This window comes from Carex rostrata, chromosome 22, assembly GCF_964058835.1.
Source record: "Carex rostrata chromosome 22, lpCarRost1.2, whole genome shotgun sequence".
Taxonomy (NCBI): domain Eukaryota; kingdom Viridiplantae; phylum Streptophyta; class Magnoliopsida; order Poales; family Cyperaceae; genus Carex; species Carex rostrata.
The window spans coordinates 6,735,817-6,750,417 of record NC_135939.1 but is presented as its reverse complement, the minus strand read 5'-3'; the positions used below and the strand labels follow the sequence as shown (position 1 = coordinate 6,750,417).

Here is a 14,601-nt window from a genome sequence, read left to right as displayed (position 1 = left end):
AGATTAAATATGTTAATCTTCCTTTCTATTACATTCCATTCTTTTCTATTTTTCACCTACCATCCGTTCTTCTACTCTCCATCCAACCAAAGAGTAAAGGTAAACCGTTGTTGATGACAAAGTTTTTTGATAAATAAAATGTTGTTATTGTTATGATTTTTTTTTCCAGCAGAAAAATACTGTCAATGATGAAAAAAATTGCTCTGTTCCGAAATTTTAACGAGTTGATGTCATAATTTTTTTTAAAAAAAGCTACAAATTTCAAAAAAAAAAAAAAAAAAAAAATCGGTGGCTGTGGGTTTAAAATGCGCCACGAAGTTTCCATGGCCCGTTATTAAAGAAAACACCCGGTCTATTTAGAAAATATCTTTTGGGCCAATATCCGATTTTTCTACTTCTCAAGCCTTCCTGGCCCAGTTAAAGAGTGGCATTGAACCCGGCCTCGATCCTCGGTGCAATCGCTGTCCACAGAGAGAGAGAGAGAGAGAGAGAGAGACAGAGACGGGGAGAAGAGAGAGAGATGGCGGGTTGGAGCGGTGCGGCGGAGAGCGACCTAAAGGCGGCTGGAGCGGAGGCTCTTCCCGATGGAAGAACTGGAGTACGATTAAAGGGCTGGCACATCGAATCCTTCAATGGCCCCATTCTCAATTCCTCCGCTGTTCAACAGTATGCCCTCCTGGTTTTAAGTCGAATTTTCTCTTCTTTGGGTGAATTAGAGGGTCTTGAGTATTGAGTGAATCCTATGGATCATCAGTGATCGAGTTGCTGATTGGTTTCAGATGAAAGTTTTGGTTTGGTACTTTCAGTTGGGTTAATTATCGGTGTACCCATCATTATTTTTGGGAGAAATTTGCATTCTTTTCTTTACTGATATGCCTAAAGTTTTTGCTGCCTTCTAAATTTGGTTATGCCATTACATGTGCAGTATGTAACTATGCTGTATGGAAAGCTTCTTATTGTTTATAGTTTTTATTGGTTTTAAGGGGATTTAAAGGTTGGTACTGACCTATGCTGATGGTTAGTTGTTTTAATTCAGATGGGAAGAAACACTTGAGACAACACATTTGCCAGAGATGGTTTTTGGAGAGAGCTCTCTGATTCTTGTTCACAGACCTACTGGTACAAAACTTCATTTCAATGCACTAGATGCTCTCAAGGGATGGAAGGAGGAGGCATTGCCACCGGTTGAGGTCCCAGCGGCAGCTCAATGGAAATTCAGATGGTTTTCTTGCACCTACCATTTTTAAAGTTTTTTTCTGACATATGCTTTCCAATTTTATAGGTTAGAACTTCTATGCAAAATATCTTGTACTATACATCTGATAATACACTGGTCTGGTATTTTGGTACAGTAAACCTTCGGAGCAGGTTGTCCTTGACTATGACTACACATTCACTACACCATACTGCGGCAGTGAGGCTAGAGAACAAAACACCCCAAAGGTTTAATTTCTCATTGCTTTGTGATGTTAAAGTTGTTTTCTGTGATTTAAGTGAAAGGCAGATTTTTTTTCTATTGCAAAAAAATTATAGGCAGAATCTATTATGCAATCTGCAAAACCTATGATATGCACATATCGTGGATGAAAGAGCATTTTGTCAATATGATGTCAATTCATGTATTGAACAATGATACGCGGAAATCGCCTCTCTTCGCTTTTATTTGTTCTCTATCAAGTCTCAACAGGAATTCAGGAAAGATAATCAATAAAGGTGCAATAAAGTTGAATTACATATGGACAGTATAATCATTTTATAATCTTAAATAAATTCTTCACCGTTGGATAGTTAGTTATAAGGGTACAATGCACATCCTTTATATAGGCATGCTTATCAAAAAAGGTTCAGCAATGTAAGAATGTACTAGGTACTATGGGGAGCCGACAATATTTTGCTAATTTTGTAGAGGCGTGTGATGTTTCTGGTGGTTTTGTGGGGGGTATTCATTATACTTATAAAATAGGATGTGTTATTTAGCAGTTAAGTAGGAGAATAAAATGAAGTTCGCTTTAGATTATAAGATGCCTTTGCACAGTTCTGATGGCATTTCTATGCAGGAAAAATTAGAAGACAGTTGTCTTGGCCTGTGCTGGGAGGATACTGATGAGCAAATTAACCTAGCTTCTCTTTCATCACAAACAGAACCTATTCTTTTCTACGATGAGGTAAAACAAACAAACAAGTAATAAAAATGAAGGTATTGCGTGGCAAATATAGGGGCCCTTTTTTGTTGGTTTGTAACCACTGTTGTACAACTCAATGCAGGTGGTTCTGTATGAAGATGAGTTGGCTGACAATGGAGTTTCTCTGTTAACTGTTAAAGTGGTCAGTTTTAATCTTTGTTATAATTTCAATTTTATTTTATTTTCATCCTGTTCATGGAAATCATTTTTTATTCTAATGCCTTGTTTATTTTCACATCTATGCAGAGAGTGATGCCAAGCTGTTGGTTCCTTTTATTGCGGTTCTGGGTAAGCTTAATATCAACGTTTTGTTAGCCTTTTATTTTTTTTCCCTAAATATTCATTTATTTTATCTCTGACTGGCTTTGTTTTTATAGCTTAGAGTTGATGGTGTGCTAATGAGGTTGAGAGATACTAGAGTTTATTGTGCTTTTGATGAAACCAAAGATGAACCTCTTATCATTCGGGAAATCAACTGGAGAGAATCACCCATCAGTGTTTTATCTGCAGTAAGTTTGTTGCTCTTTGAACTGGTTATTATTTTTTTTTTGCATTGTACAATTATGAAGAGGATCAGCAGCAGCTTATGTAACCTAAAAAACAAATGACAAGCTAAAGTAGGCTCAAATATCCCCCAGTTCTTGGTAAATACACTACCAACCTCTGCAGAAGTATTTTTTCATTAAAAATGGTTCTAAGTTGGCTCATTCAATATCGTGCAGAAAGGTTACCTAGCTGACCCAGCAGCATATGGAGATCCTAATCTGATAAAAGAGAGGTTACCGATCGTCATGCACAAAAACCAGAAGCTAAAGATTTCCAGATAGTACTGTAATTTCTCTTCATAGTATTCTATTGTGAAAACTATTTTTCATGTACTACGCAATTATATATGTTACTTACTGCATTTATGAATGTTAGTTATATCTCTTAATTGTTTTTGAGATTTGGGCAATTGGTATTACCTTAAGCTAGCAGAGGGCTATGCTGATCTTATGGTATTCTGAATAAACAAGAAATTTTTCATCAAATATCTATTCTAAGCTTCAGGTATGGCAACGTAACAACGAAAATCGTTGTATGTACATGGCAGCCATCGCTAAAGTTTTTAAAAAAGAAAAGCATTATAAAATTTCACCCTATGTTACCCCAATACTTCATACATGGTCCCGTATCCGATTCCAATTCATATTGTATTGTTGTATCGATACCTGTATCATATCGTCATATATCTGTATCCATGCAACATAGATTTCACCAATAGCAACATAGATTTCACCAATAATCACCACAGGAGCACGCTCCGTCGCTAAAATGGTGAAATCTACTCCGATCTCTGACAACAATTTTTCTCCGAGTAACTTTGGCGATCAATTTGAAGGCGTTGTGGCAATCCACACAAACCCTAAGATTCTTCACAATTTTAATCTCTGTCCCAGGTTTAGTGCTAATTAGCCCAAATGCAACCGCTAACCTCTCGCTATGTACCGCCAAAGCCTTCTCCTTCTCAGCCTCCTCCAAATCATGCAACACCAAGTCTGTATTGGGGGCATATCCATGTGCCTTTATCAAAGCACCCAACTCATCCAACATTGCATATATCTCCTTGCTCTTGGTGTGACTTCTATCTCCAACTACAAATTCAAAAACCTTGTTTCCCAATTCTATGGCACTACATCCCGGCTCCTTTTCTACACCGCTTTCTTTCATTAATTGCCTCACCCAATTCACGTTCTCCCAGTTCCCGACTGCTGCATAAATATTCGACAAAAGGACATAGGTACCAGAATTGGCAATTCCCTTGCTAACTACATGGTTTGCAATTTGCTCACCCAGCGACATGTTATTGTGTAGTCGGCAAGAAGAGAGAAGGGAGCTCCACATAACAGCATCTGGCTCAATCTTCTTCATGCCTTGAATTAGATCATAAGCTTCTTCAATGAGCCCTGCACGCCCTAATAGATCAACCATACAACCATAATGCTCAATTTTGGGTTCCATTTGATACTCTTTCTCCATTAAATGAAAGAATCGACGCCCCTGTTCGACTAATCCTGCATGGCTGCAAGCATTCAAGACCCCGATAAATGTGATATCAGTAGGCCAAAGACCATTGAAGCGCACCATATCAAACAACTCAAGTGCCTTTTGGCTCTGCCCATGCATTGCATACCCAGCAATCATTGAATTGCAAACAACTATGTCTTTCTCCTTTATTTCATTGAATACCAAACAAGCATCCTCTAAATTCCCGCATTTGTAATACATGTCAATCAGAGCGGTGCCTACTCTGCTATTCAGCTCAATGCGGTTATGTTTATTTTTGATAAAAGAATGCACCCATTTTCCTGAACTGGCACAGCCGAGTTGTGCTATCGCTGACAAAACTATTACAATTGTCACTACATTAGGCCTAGTATTCGACTTTAGCATCTGACGAAACAAGATAACTGCCTCATTTGGTTTCCCATACTGTGTATACCCATCCATTATAGCATTCCAACATACAGAATCTCTCTCGGATGTTGAATCAAACAGATGACGTGCTTGAACAAGGTCACCTTGTTTAGCATAACACGTGATCATTGCTGTTACAGAGACAATACGTTGCTCCGGCATTTTATCAAACAGAAATCGTGCAGCCTCTACATCACCTCCACGTGCATACATGTCAAGGAGGGCAGTGGCAACATAAGGCCCCTTGTGGAGAGATTGCTTAATTGCATAGCCATGTACAGCCTTGCCTAGGTACAGGCGACAGGCTTTAAGTGCAGAAGAGAGTGTAAAACCTAACAAGAAACATGAACATGAAGAAATTATATCGTATAACTCCCCATTGAAAAACAAAGATTTTCAAACCATCTTAATAAATAGTAAAAAAATTCCAAAAAATATAAAATTTGGTCTCCATGTACATTTTAATATAGATTGAACATCTAACGGGTTGGATTGACTATTTGAAATTTAAAAATCGAAAAACCAAGTCGTTTGTTCTGGGGACAACTAATATTCATTCAATGTAAGATACATACAATTTGGTGTAGCATCGGAGGAGAGCATCTCAACGAAAAGCAAAAGAGCGGTAAAACGGATGCCCTGGCAAGCATGGGCGTGAATTGCATTCGTCCAGAAGAAAACATTGGGATCGGGGGTCTGTCTGAAGAGAATCAGAGTTTTCTCGAGATAACCGAAAGAAGCGTACAATTTCTGGAGCCTGAAGTTGACGATAGTTCGGTGGTCGATCCCCGACCGGAGTACGGCGGCGTGGATCTCTAAAAGGCGCCGCGCAGTGGTACATTCAGAGAGGAGCCGGTATGCTTGGCCGGGTTTGAGAGATGAAGGAGGGAGATGGGGGGAGCTGGTAGAGGTGAAAGGAGCGGTGCTGGTTATTGCGGTAGCAGCGGAGAAGAGAGCATGAGACATGGTTTGTTTTGCTCAGAACTTCAGAGGCAGAGGCTCAGTGCAGGTGCTGCTTCTCTTGCCTTATCCCAAGATTCATTCAAACTAGGAATATCGTGCTGTCGTTCCAACTTTCAATTGTTGTTTATTTGCGGGTTGCGGGTTCGGATTATCTAGTAGGGAACGGATCTAGATTATTTTCATCTTCATGTTTCCCGAAATTTTTATTTCTACCGTATTCATAAAAACAAATAAATCAGATGAGAATTCATAATTTATTGGAACTGCCAAGCTATTTAGTAGCCCCAAAGATTAGGAGCCGTCAATTAACTTTGCGGCATCAGTCTAGAGACCTTCCAAACATTTAGCTGCTCCAATTTTTTTTTCTTTTTTGTTAGTGGCACAGATTTCAATTGCTTATGTTGGTTTTAAAAAATCAAATAAAATTTCAATTTCAATCGGTACAGATGAGGTGGCACAGATTTCAAAGAAGTCATAAAATTTTCATAAAAAAAAAGAGGCCACTAAATCATTTGGAGGCTCCTAGATTGGAACCACAAGGTCATTTTTAACTAATTTAATTAATCTTAGATATCAATATCATTAATTAAGACTTAGCAACTCCATAAAATTAGAATGATTGCAAAAGTCATAATTTATATTATTATTTTAATTATTAGCCCAGTACCAAATAATTAATATATTAATTTCAAACAATTAAGAAAGAAATTGAATACAAATTCAGAGTACGCATATTACCAAAAATATTTAAAATTCTAAATTAGCAAAATTCTTGACCTTCAATCTTTCCTAAAAAAAAATAGCAAAACTGAAAAATAAACTTAGAAAATTACAAATTAATCTTAGAATAATTCGAGTTATGAGTTTTGGTTTTGATAATTAGAAACAATAAGTGTTCATTTTAATTTAGACAAGTATTTATTTCTATTTAGTGAAATGTGTATTTGTGGGAATTTTGAATAAGAGAGGGTTTAAATGCTTTATGCATTTCTAGTACGACATATATCTTATATTCATTTTTTAAGTTCAAACAATTGATCCGAACTGATCCGCATAATCTCTCTTTTAAAATATGCTTGGAGACCAAATTTTATATTTTTTGAAAAAAAAAATATAATTTTTAAATAAGTACAAAATCACTTTGGACCCATCAAAAAACAAAGATTTGTACCTATCTAAGAAATAGTAAAATATTTTCAAAGAAGAAAAACTTTGGTCTTCAAGCAAATTTTAAATTGTAACAAGGATATCGTGTTGATAGTTCGGATTAACTGTTTTAACTTTGAAAATAAATAAAGCATATGAGGTACAAGTACAATAAAACATGAAAGAGACGAGACATTTAGACCCTCTTTTGAAAAACAAGTCTAAAAGTTGAAGATAGATATTAATAGCCGTAAAAATTAGTTGTTTTAAAAGTTGTCAATAGATGTTATAAACTAAACGGAATAAAATTACATGGCCTTGGGTGTAATATTTGGTGGTAGAAGAGAAAAAGGGTATCCCTCCCAAAACAACCAGTTCTCCAATAAACCAAAGAGTTTCAGCAACAAGCATCTTTCTGCACATGACATTTTTCACAATTCAAGACTCCTTAAAAGGCTAAAGTCAATATGATCCAGGATAAAACAGACAATAGCTAACTACCTACGGTCAGCTATACTAAAATGAATATTTACAACAACATCTAACCAGAGACTTCTAGGCTTCTAGCTACCACCACAATAACTACAATGCTACCAATACAACTTACAGGTTAATGCTTTCAATCAATCGAACATATTGCCATAGCACAATGCATCAGGCTTACTTCCTGAAATCCATCACACAAACTGTGTTGTTAGAGAAACAAGCAGCAAGCTTATCGCCCTCTTTGTTCCAGCAAACTTCGAAAATGCCACCACCACCTCTGTATGTCCTCAAAACCTTCCCATCTCTCACTGACCATATATGGAGGCACTGATCAAGGGATCCACTTGCCAGGTACTCTCCATTAGGGCTAAAGGCAACAGAATACACCGGTTGCCTACAATTTAATAACGAGTTAATGACAGGTACTGATAAGAGATCATCTGATAATGTTTACGGAATTGATATAGTAAATTGTGCATATTACTTGTGGCCAGCCAAGCTATGGAGAAGGCACCCTTGATCTATGTCCCACAGCTTGATGGTCGAATCAAAGGAAGCACTGAAAAGAAGTTGTGCAACGCACAATCATTAGCTAAAAAAAGAGGTAAGTGGGAAAAGGTTATTAGTAGTACTAAATAACAATTAAACTTGCCTGGCCAAAATCAACTGTTGATTAGGATTGCTTGCGCCCATACCTGTGGGGCTCCATCTTATAGTGTATATTTCCTGGGATAAGATATTCATTTGCTTACAGACTTGTCTATCTTGTAGCTCTAACTAAAGAAGCATTATGGCACAAAGTAAAATAACTATTCTCAACACACCTTGATATGCTCCTTGAAATCATACATACACTTGTCCTGCTTCAAGCTCCATATCTGCATTGACACGGGCTTGATAAGTTTACACAAATAGAAAAAACTAAAACCAAAAGAACACAAAGAATTCTAGTGGTAACCTAAGAATGATGATAATATTAATAACAGTACCTTCGCTGTGCCATCATCTGAGCATGAAGCCAACAGATTGCCGGTTGGGTCCCACTTGATAGCATTTACTTCACCCTGAATACAAAAAAATTACAGAAATTAATTCTAAAATTTCAGATAGTGATTTAAGCAGAGTTAGTCTTGCCCTAGATTAACTAATTAAACATGACAGTCAAATGGAAAAACAAACCTGGTGACCATAAAAGGCCTTGATAGGTCGAGTTTCTCCGACCTTGCACACATATATCATGTGATCAGTTGAGCAAGTTGCAAATGTATTGTTGTTCCTCCAATCAACATCTAGTGCAGGAGCTGCAAAATGAAAGATCATAACAATACTGCAAATCAGATAGAATATTTAAGACGGCCAGGAGCAATTCACATGTCAAACATTGCAAACAATAATCAGAACTCGAGCAATTTAATCAAAATATCAGAAACCCTGCATGAGAAATATCCAATTCAACACTCAGCTTTCTCCATTTTCTTTATTGCTCTCAACATAACATTAATCGATTGAAGGTGTACTTTAGAAGTTTTTTTTTTTTTTTTTTGTCAAGTATGAAGGAGATGCACCAAAGGTAGGCGACATCCCAATGCCTTTTTTTCTCCATGGGGTTATTATCCCACTTTTGCAAGGGCATATATGATACAGGGGCGGATCTAAGGCTTGGCCAAAGGTGGCTGAGCCACCCCTATGATTTCAAAATTTTAATTATATAGTCTAGGTGGCTTAGCCAAAGGGCGGATCTAAGGCTTAGCGAATTTAATTGAATTTTATCCTTTTTAAACTTTTTATATAGTCTAGCCACCCCTCAATGAATGACAAATGTTTATTTGTAGGCCAGTGGTTAAAGTTCTATTTAACGGTTGAGATGGGTTCAAATCCCACTCACCACAATTTGCATTTTAATTTTCAGCTACCCCTATCAAAATTTTCTAGTTCTGCCCCTGATATGATATATTGTGGCTTTGCTGAGTACATACCTGAATGAAATTCAAACTGTTGCCTGCACTCCCACGTCCTGGTATCCCACACTATGGCAGTCTTGTCAACACTTCCACTCAGAAGGAGATCTCCCTTTTTGTTCCATTTCAGGGAGAATATCGGTCCCTTGTGCTTTACCAGAGTATTCTTCAATTCTCCTGCTCATTTTGTAATTTTAGTCTTAATTATTTTTTAGTTAAGTTAGCGAAAACAAGTTTGCACTAATTATTTTTCAAGCCTATAGCATACCAATCAGAGGGCAGTAATTATTTTATTTAGAAGTTCCAAAACCAGAAGATCTTTTTCTTCTATGTGAATAGCAGCAATATCTGCAATCTTTCAGTTTCAAAAATATTTGTTTAGGTAAAATTCAGTGGATGTAACTTTGGATTTTGAAATTACCAAATAAAAAATGACTAGAGCCACGGTGACAGAAGCAATATCTTTTGAAGAACACTCCACATTGTGTTATGAATTCCAAAACCGAAGTTCCTTTCATTTAAGTGGATCACAGACAATTTCTTTGATCTTCTCAGTTTAAAAAACATTCTTTTGGATTCCAAAGATGCAACTTTTTATTTTGGAGTTACGAAATAAACAAAATGACTACAGAGATGACAGAAAAAAGGAATATCTTTGAAATGAGTAAACAAATATTGAGAAAAGAAGCTCCATAACTTACCATCCCTGCCCCAAATTCGAGCTTGGCCATCATATGAACCAGTAGCAAGCAAAGTGCCTTCAACCTATGGTAACACGTGGACATGTATAAATTTAACACACATTATAGCTTCTGATATTTCATATAGACAGGTTGTAAATGGAGCAGACCTATCCAAGTTATCTGCATCAACATCTATGCAGATGCAGATATTGATAATCTGATGCTAATATGGACATAGATAATTAGATACCAATCAGATATGATCAAAATATAAAGATATCATATGGATAAATAGTATAATCCTCCAAATGCAAAACAGATCTGTATAATCATATCCTAAGAGTCCCAAGTAATATAGCATTATGAACAGTGTGTTTCAAAAGTGGTACTGATATGGATACTCTCAGATTGACAAGCAACATTCATTGATCATAATCTTCTTCAATTAAAATTAATATATGTGCATGCTTAATCATTTGGAAGATAATTGCATTATTGACATATAGTTTGATAATTCAAAATGTGCATTTAATTATGTATTTTCCCTCAAATTTTAATAAATAACTTATTTACAAAAAATATATAAAATTTTGTAAAATCAGCATCTTGTAACTGTACAGTGTTTATACCTTACCCATATAAATTGTTAGTGCAGATATTAGGCTGTTGTCATTTGTTTAATATCAGCAAGGTATTTAAAAACATAAACAAAATACATATATGGATATGATTTTACTACAAACTACTCAGGTTTCACCCCTTCATGTATAAATGGAGAGACAAAAAGAGAAGAAAAAGGATAGGGAGAAGAGCAACAATTACATTCCAATCAAGGGTAGTGACATCCTTGCTCTTCTCATTGACTCGCCCCTTGAAATGCTTTAGCACATGAGAATGGAGAGGCAAGGCCTGCATCTGGACCCCACACGGGCCTTCAGGTATTGTCCATATTCTAGCTGTAGAGTCTCCCGACCTACATATCACCATAACATTATCAGAACATTTCAAAAAATTTAGACAGCCAAAAAATCAACAAAAAGAAATATAAAAATAGCACAGTTTTTCAAAGGGAAAACTCAGTACCCACCCTGATGCTAAGAGGGAACCAGTTGGGCTCCATGCACAAGCAAAAACCTGAACAGGTGAAGACATAAAATGTCAAAATTAAGCACAGGGTTTTATTTGGGAAATAATTTCATGCATGTCCCTCAAAATGAGCAATATCTCCTATACCCTTCCTTTTATACAAATGTTGCGTTGAGACAAACAACAAGAATAGTTTACAGGTTTACATTGGGTTTCATTCCAAGTAATGAGGTGAGAGGGGCAAACAGGATATTAGTTGCATTCATTTGGTGTATGCACGATATGTATTAATGTATTATAGGTGCACATGTAAGCTTTGCAGTATATGGAACATACTTTGACATTTAGCAGGAAAAAAATTTAAATTGCCCCTCACATTAGTTGACACTTGTCAAGAAGAAAAATGAAAAGATATAAGAAAAACATAAATTACAGTACCTCGGAGCTGTGACCTTCCAAGATGGTCACTTCCGAATTTAAGATCTCGTAAGGTGTCAGAGTAGCATCCATTGGTTCAACACCTGAAATTTAAGTCATTCGTTTACATGCATTTGCTTTTGTATTAGCAGACACGAAAGCAAGGAGAGCACTAAAGGCGGCCTGACTAGCTACCAAGACATACCTGCAGAGTCGGTACCAAGAAAGAAACGACGCTTCTTTTTTGACTTGCCTAGTGGAGAAGAATCAATTTCAAATATAACTAATTATCAGAGTTCAGTAAAAAAAGGCGGGTTTAGCATTTTAAGAATATGCAGTTTTATATTCTGCACACCAAGCCTTAAATTTTTGTGGCTCATAATAGCAGCAAAGGTGCTTAAATTTTGGTATGCCAGGTTTGTCATCTTTAGTCCCCTGAGTTATTGCAACAAAGCATTGTTATTCCATTCAGTATTGAATCAGAAAACCAGGTGCTTAATTGAATGGGACTACGATACTGTGTAGTCTATGTGCATTTACTGACATAATTCCTACTTCATTTTCATAAAGTGTTATTTACCTAAGTTTGTACATGTTGATTTTTAAGATCTACATAGCACAGGAATGGTAAGGAGTTGATGAGCATGTATATGTGTGTTTTTACCTCCACCAGATTTGTCTTCACTTGTTCTTGCCTTCTCAGCACGATCCAAATGCTGCTTCTCCTTCTCCTTTTCCCTTTCCTTCTCCTTCTCCTTCTCCTTCTCTTTCTCCTTCTCCTTCTCCTTTTCCTTCTCCTTCTCTCTCTCCTCCCTCTCCCTTGCCTTGTCCCTCTCCTTTACATAATCTCTTTCTCTCTCATGCTTATCTCTCTCCTTCTCGCCCCCAGCATGTCTTTCATGCTCCCCAAGGCCTTCTTTTCCCTTCCCCTTCTCTTTTTCCCTCTCACCTTCCATCTTGTCTCTCTTTCTCTTCTTTATGATCTCTTGTAGCTCACCCACATTCTTTGAGATTAGTTCCAGGGGTTGTAAAAGAGAATAATCCTCTTCTACTTCAAGTTCTCCCTTTAAAATATACAGATAAATTCAGTTTAGTTAGGGAGTAAAAGGAGGAGGTGGGCTAAGCAAAATTGCTGCAATAAAGATTCTCAGCTACTATTTGGTCATCTTTGGTACACTAGCAATCGTTACTTTTTTGAAAACTGACAGAAGCTGTCAGGGTGAGTATATTAAATAGTGCAAAATCACACAGCCCCTCTTAATTGACAGAGAGCTACACAGTTCTACAATCCCAGAATAAAAGACAAACTTTACAACAGTATAACTAAATTTTAACCACAAACCTAACAATCGTTACTTGCAATAGAAAAAAAGAGCATGTTGTTTATTTTCCTTTCTCCAAACATCTTCCGAGACAAAAATATGATAGCTTATTCTATACATAAAATATATTGTACCTGACAAGCTACAAGCAATTCCTGCCAATTTCCTAACAAATTTCCCATCCATTAGCTAAATTAAAAGGTTTACAAGACTTACATCGCTTAAGTTAGCTTCCATTTCAATGTACTGTAGCCCTTTCTGGACAATAGTGATAAGCGCACCAGGTGGCACCAAATTCCCATTGATTTCGCTGTTATTGACCCCCGCTTCGTACCCCATTGAGAATGCCGAATGAGTGAAACCTAGATTTCCAAAAGAAAACGGAAACCTCAAAATAAGTGCTATATAACTAAACTGCATTTTAGGGTTTTTCACCAAGAACTCTAGTCCCAATTAGGGTTTAAATGCTAATTAACAAAACCACATTTTAGGGTTTCAAGAGCAAGAGCAGGAGGGGGAGAGAGAGAGAGACCTGATTCCTGGAGGTAACGAAAGATGAGGAAGTTGAGCTCGGCGGAGGTGATAGTCGACTTGGACATGTCGAACTGCCGAAATTGCAAGCGAAACTCTGTTTGCGGCACGCAGTAGAGGAGAAGAGAAGAGAAGAGGTTTTCTAAGTTTTAGTTCCCTCTCTCTGATGGAGAACGGAGAGAGAGAAACAAGACCGTGAAAATAAAATCAAGATCCCTCCCTCCCTCCGCACATCTATCAAAACTTGAGCGTACTATTCAGTTTTCACCAATGGTCCCAACCTTTCACGCATCTTCATCCGTCCGATCTACAATGAGGTTCCAGCATTAACGGGCTGGATTTTACGGAAAATGCATACCAGGGTTTTCCGTCGTGGATTTTTGGGAATATGGGCCTTCGAATAAGAAGAATGTAGATGGGTTATGTATTCAAAAGGCCCATTTCGTAGGCTGGGCTATATGGGCCGAAAACCATCGTAATAAATGCTCCACTCTTATATTAAGTACGCACATGTTGTAATCCGCTAACATCTATAATTTAAAAACAACATTTTTTATTGAATACAACCATTTAATTAAAAAAATTTTATATTTTTAGAAGTGTAAATTTATTTAAACATATACTCGCCACATACGGGATCCAAAACTATCAGTATAAATGTTATACTCTAATTATTACATCACCATTCTTATATTAAGCTCCACTAACCACTGTAATTAAAAGATAACATTAAATAATGAAAATCAGCTCTCTAATTAAATATTTTTTCTTTTCTTTTGATTCTTTAATTTTTTTATGCTTTTAATCGTATAAAAGTCTAAATTTATTTAAATACATACTTGTCACATACAAATTATATAGAGTGAGTCTATGGTACTATGCATATTACGATTTGGCACCGTGCTATGGCTTTATATTTGAGTTTTCAAATTCTAATGGTCGATCTGAACCGTTCATCTTGTTCTCCATATTAATATGTGTTTGGAGACCAAATTTTACATTTTTTGAATTTTTTTTACTATTTTTTTAGATTTATTAAAAATCACTGTTTTTGGATGGTCCAGAATTTTCAGATCAAGTGATTTTCTAAATATCTAAAAAAATAGTAAAAAAATTTTAAAAATGTAAAATTTGGTCTCCAAACACATGTTAATATGGAGAACAAGATGAACGGTTCGGATCGACCGTTAAGATTAGAAAACTCGAATATAGAGCCGTAGCACGGTAACAACCCGTGATATGCATAGTACCATAGACTCACTCAATTATATATATCATCTCTTTTATTAGTTCTGATTTTTTTTTATTTTTTAAGTGTCATTTAAGAAACTTTTTATTGATTGATAATTTATAGATAAGGTGTTCTGAC

At 36.4% G+C, this 14,601-nt stretch overlaps 4 protein-coding genes across 5 annotated transcripts in view; 1 reads left to right on the top strand and 3 right to left on the bottom strand.

The window, feature by feature from the left end:
* LOC144573947 (glycine-rich RNA-binding protein RZ1A-like) overlaps window positions 1–14,601 on the bottom strand; it is an 80,023-nt gene that overhangs the window by 21,512 nt on the left and 43,910 nt on the right. The gene's annotated exons all lie outside the window — the stretch shown is intronic.
* LOC144573941 (TIP41-like family protein) lies at window positions 451–3,138 on the top strand. Its single transcript, XM_078323722.1, has 8 exons — window positions 451–666; window positions 1,037–1,222; window positions 1,353–1,443; window positions 2,058–2,165; window positions 2,266–2,325; window positions 2,430–2,471; window positions 2,561–2,692; window positions 2,906–3,138. Exons 1-8 carry the CDS (start codon window positions 521–523, stop codon window positions 3,008–3,010), a joined length of 870 nt encoding a protein of 289 aa, XP_078179848.1. The 5' UTR covers window positions 451–520; the 3' UTR covers window positions 3,011–3,138.
* Window positions 3,203–5,694, bottom strand: LOC144573940 (Tetratricopeptide repeat (TPR)-like superfamily protein). Its single transcript, XM_078323721.1, has 2 exons — window positions 5,216–5,694; window positions 3,203–4,972 (listed from the first exon to the last, which is right to left on the bottom strand). Exons 1-2 carry the CDS (start codon window positions 5,604–5,606, stop codon window positions 3,459–3,461), a joined length of 1,905 nt encoding a protein of 634 aa, XP_078179847.1. The 5' UTR covers window positions 5,607–5,694; the 3' UTR covers window positions 3,203–3,458.
* Window positions 7,110–13,459, bottom strand: HOS15 (WD-40 repeat family protein). 2 transcript variants are annotated; one of them, XM_078323585.1, is made up of 15 exons: window positions 13,234–13,459; window positions 12,918–13,063; window positions 12,044–12,443; window positions 11,585–11,632; window positions 11,401–11,483; window positions 10,964–11,010; window positions 10,699–10,849; window positions 9,895–9,958; window positions 9,212–9,370; window positions 8,415–8,536; window positions 8,225–8,299; window positions 8,060–8,113; window positions 7,888–7,961; window positions 7,720–7,794; window positions 7,110–7,629 (listed from the first exon to the last, which is right to left on the bottom strand). In XM_078323585.1, the coding sequence occupies exons 1-15, from the start codon at window positions 13,298–13,300 to the stop codon at window positions 7,410–7,412; spliced, it is 1,785 nt and encodes a 594-aa protein (XP_078179711.1). In that variant the 5' UTR covers window positions 13,301–13,459; the 3' UTR covers window positions 7,110–7,409. The 2 variants fall into 2 exon arrangements, with proteins under 2 accessions (XP_078179711.1, XP_078179713.1); XM_078323587.1 differs by lacking the exon at window positions 11,585–11,632 and having other exon boundaries at window positions 13,234–13,446.

Bases quoted from the DNA above. Each gene is read 5' to 3' on its own strand.
- LOC144573941 (XM_078323722.1), top strand. From the start codon at position 521: ATGGCGGGTTGGAGCGGTGCGGCGGAGAGCGACCTAAAGGCGGCTGGA. The intron at 667-1,036 runs GTATGCCCTCCT...GTTTTAATTCAG, and splicing joins AATTCCTCCGCTGTTCAACA to ATGGGAAGAAACACTTGAGA. The intron at 2,693-2,905 runs GTAAGTTTGTTG...AATATCGTGCAG, and splicing joins CCATCAGTGTTTTATCTGCA to AAAGGTTACCTAGCTGACCC.
- HOS15 (XM_078323585.1), bottom strand. From the start codon at position 13,300: ATGTCCAAGTCGACTATCACCTCCGCCGAGCTCAACTTCCTCATCTTT. The intron at 9,959-10,698 runs GTAATTGTTGCT...GTGTTACCATAG, and splicing joins TCACTACCCTTGATTGGAAT to GTTGAAGGCACTTTGCTTGC. The intron at 7,795-7,887 runs GCAAGTTTAATT...ACTTCTTTTCAG, and splicing joins CAACAGTTGATTTTGGCCAG to TGCTTCCTTTGATTCGACCA.
- LOC144573940 (XM_078323721.1), bottom strand. From the start codon at position 5,606: ATGTCTCATGCTCTCTTCTCCGCTGCTACCGCAATAACCAGCACCGCT. The intron at 4,973-5,215 runs GTATGTATCTTA...GTTTCTTGTTAG, and splicing joins CTCCGATGCTACACCAAATT to GTTTTACACTCTCTTCTGCA.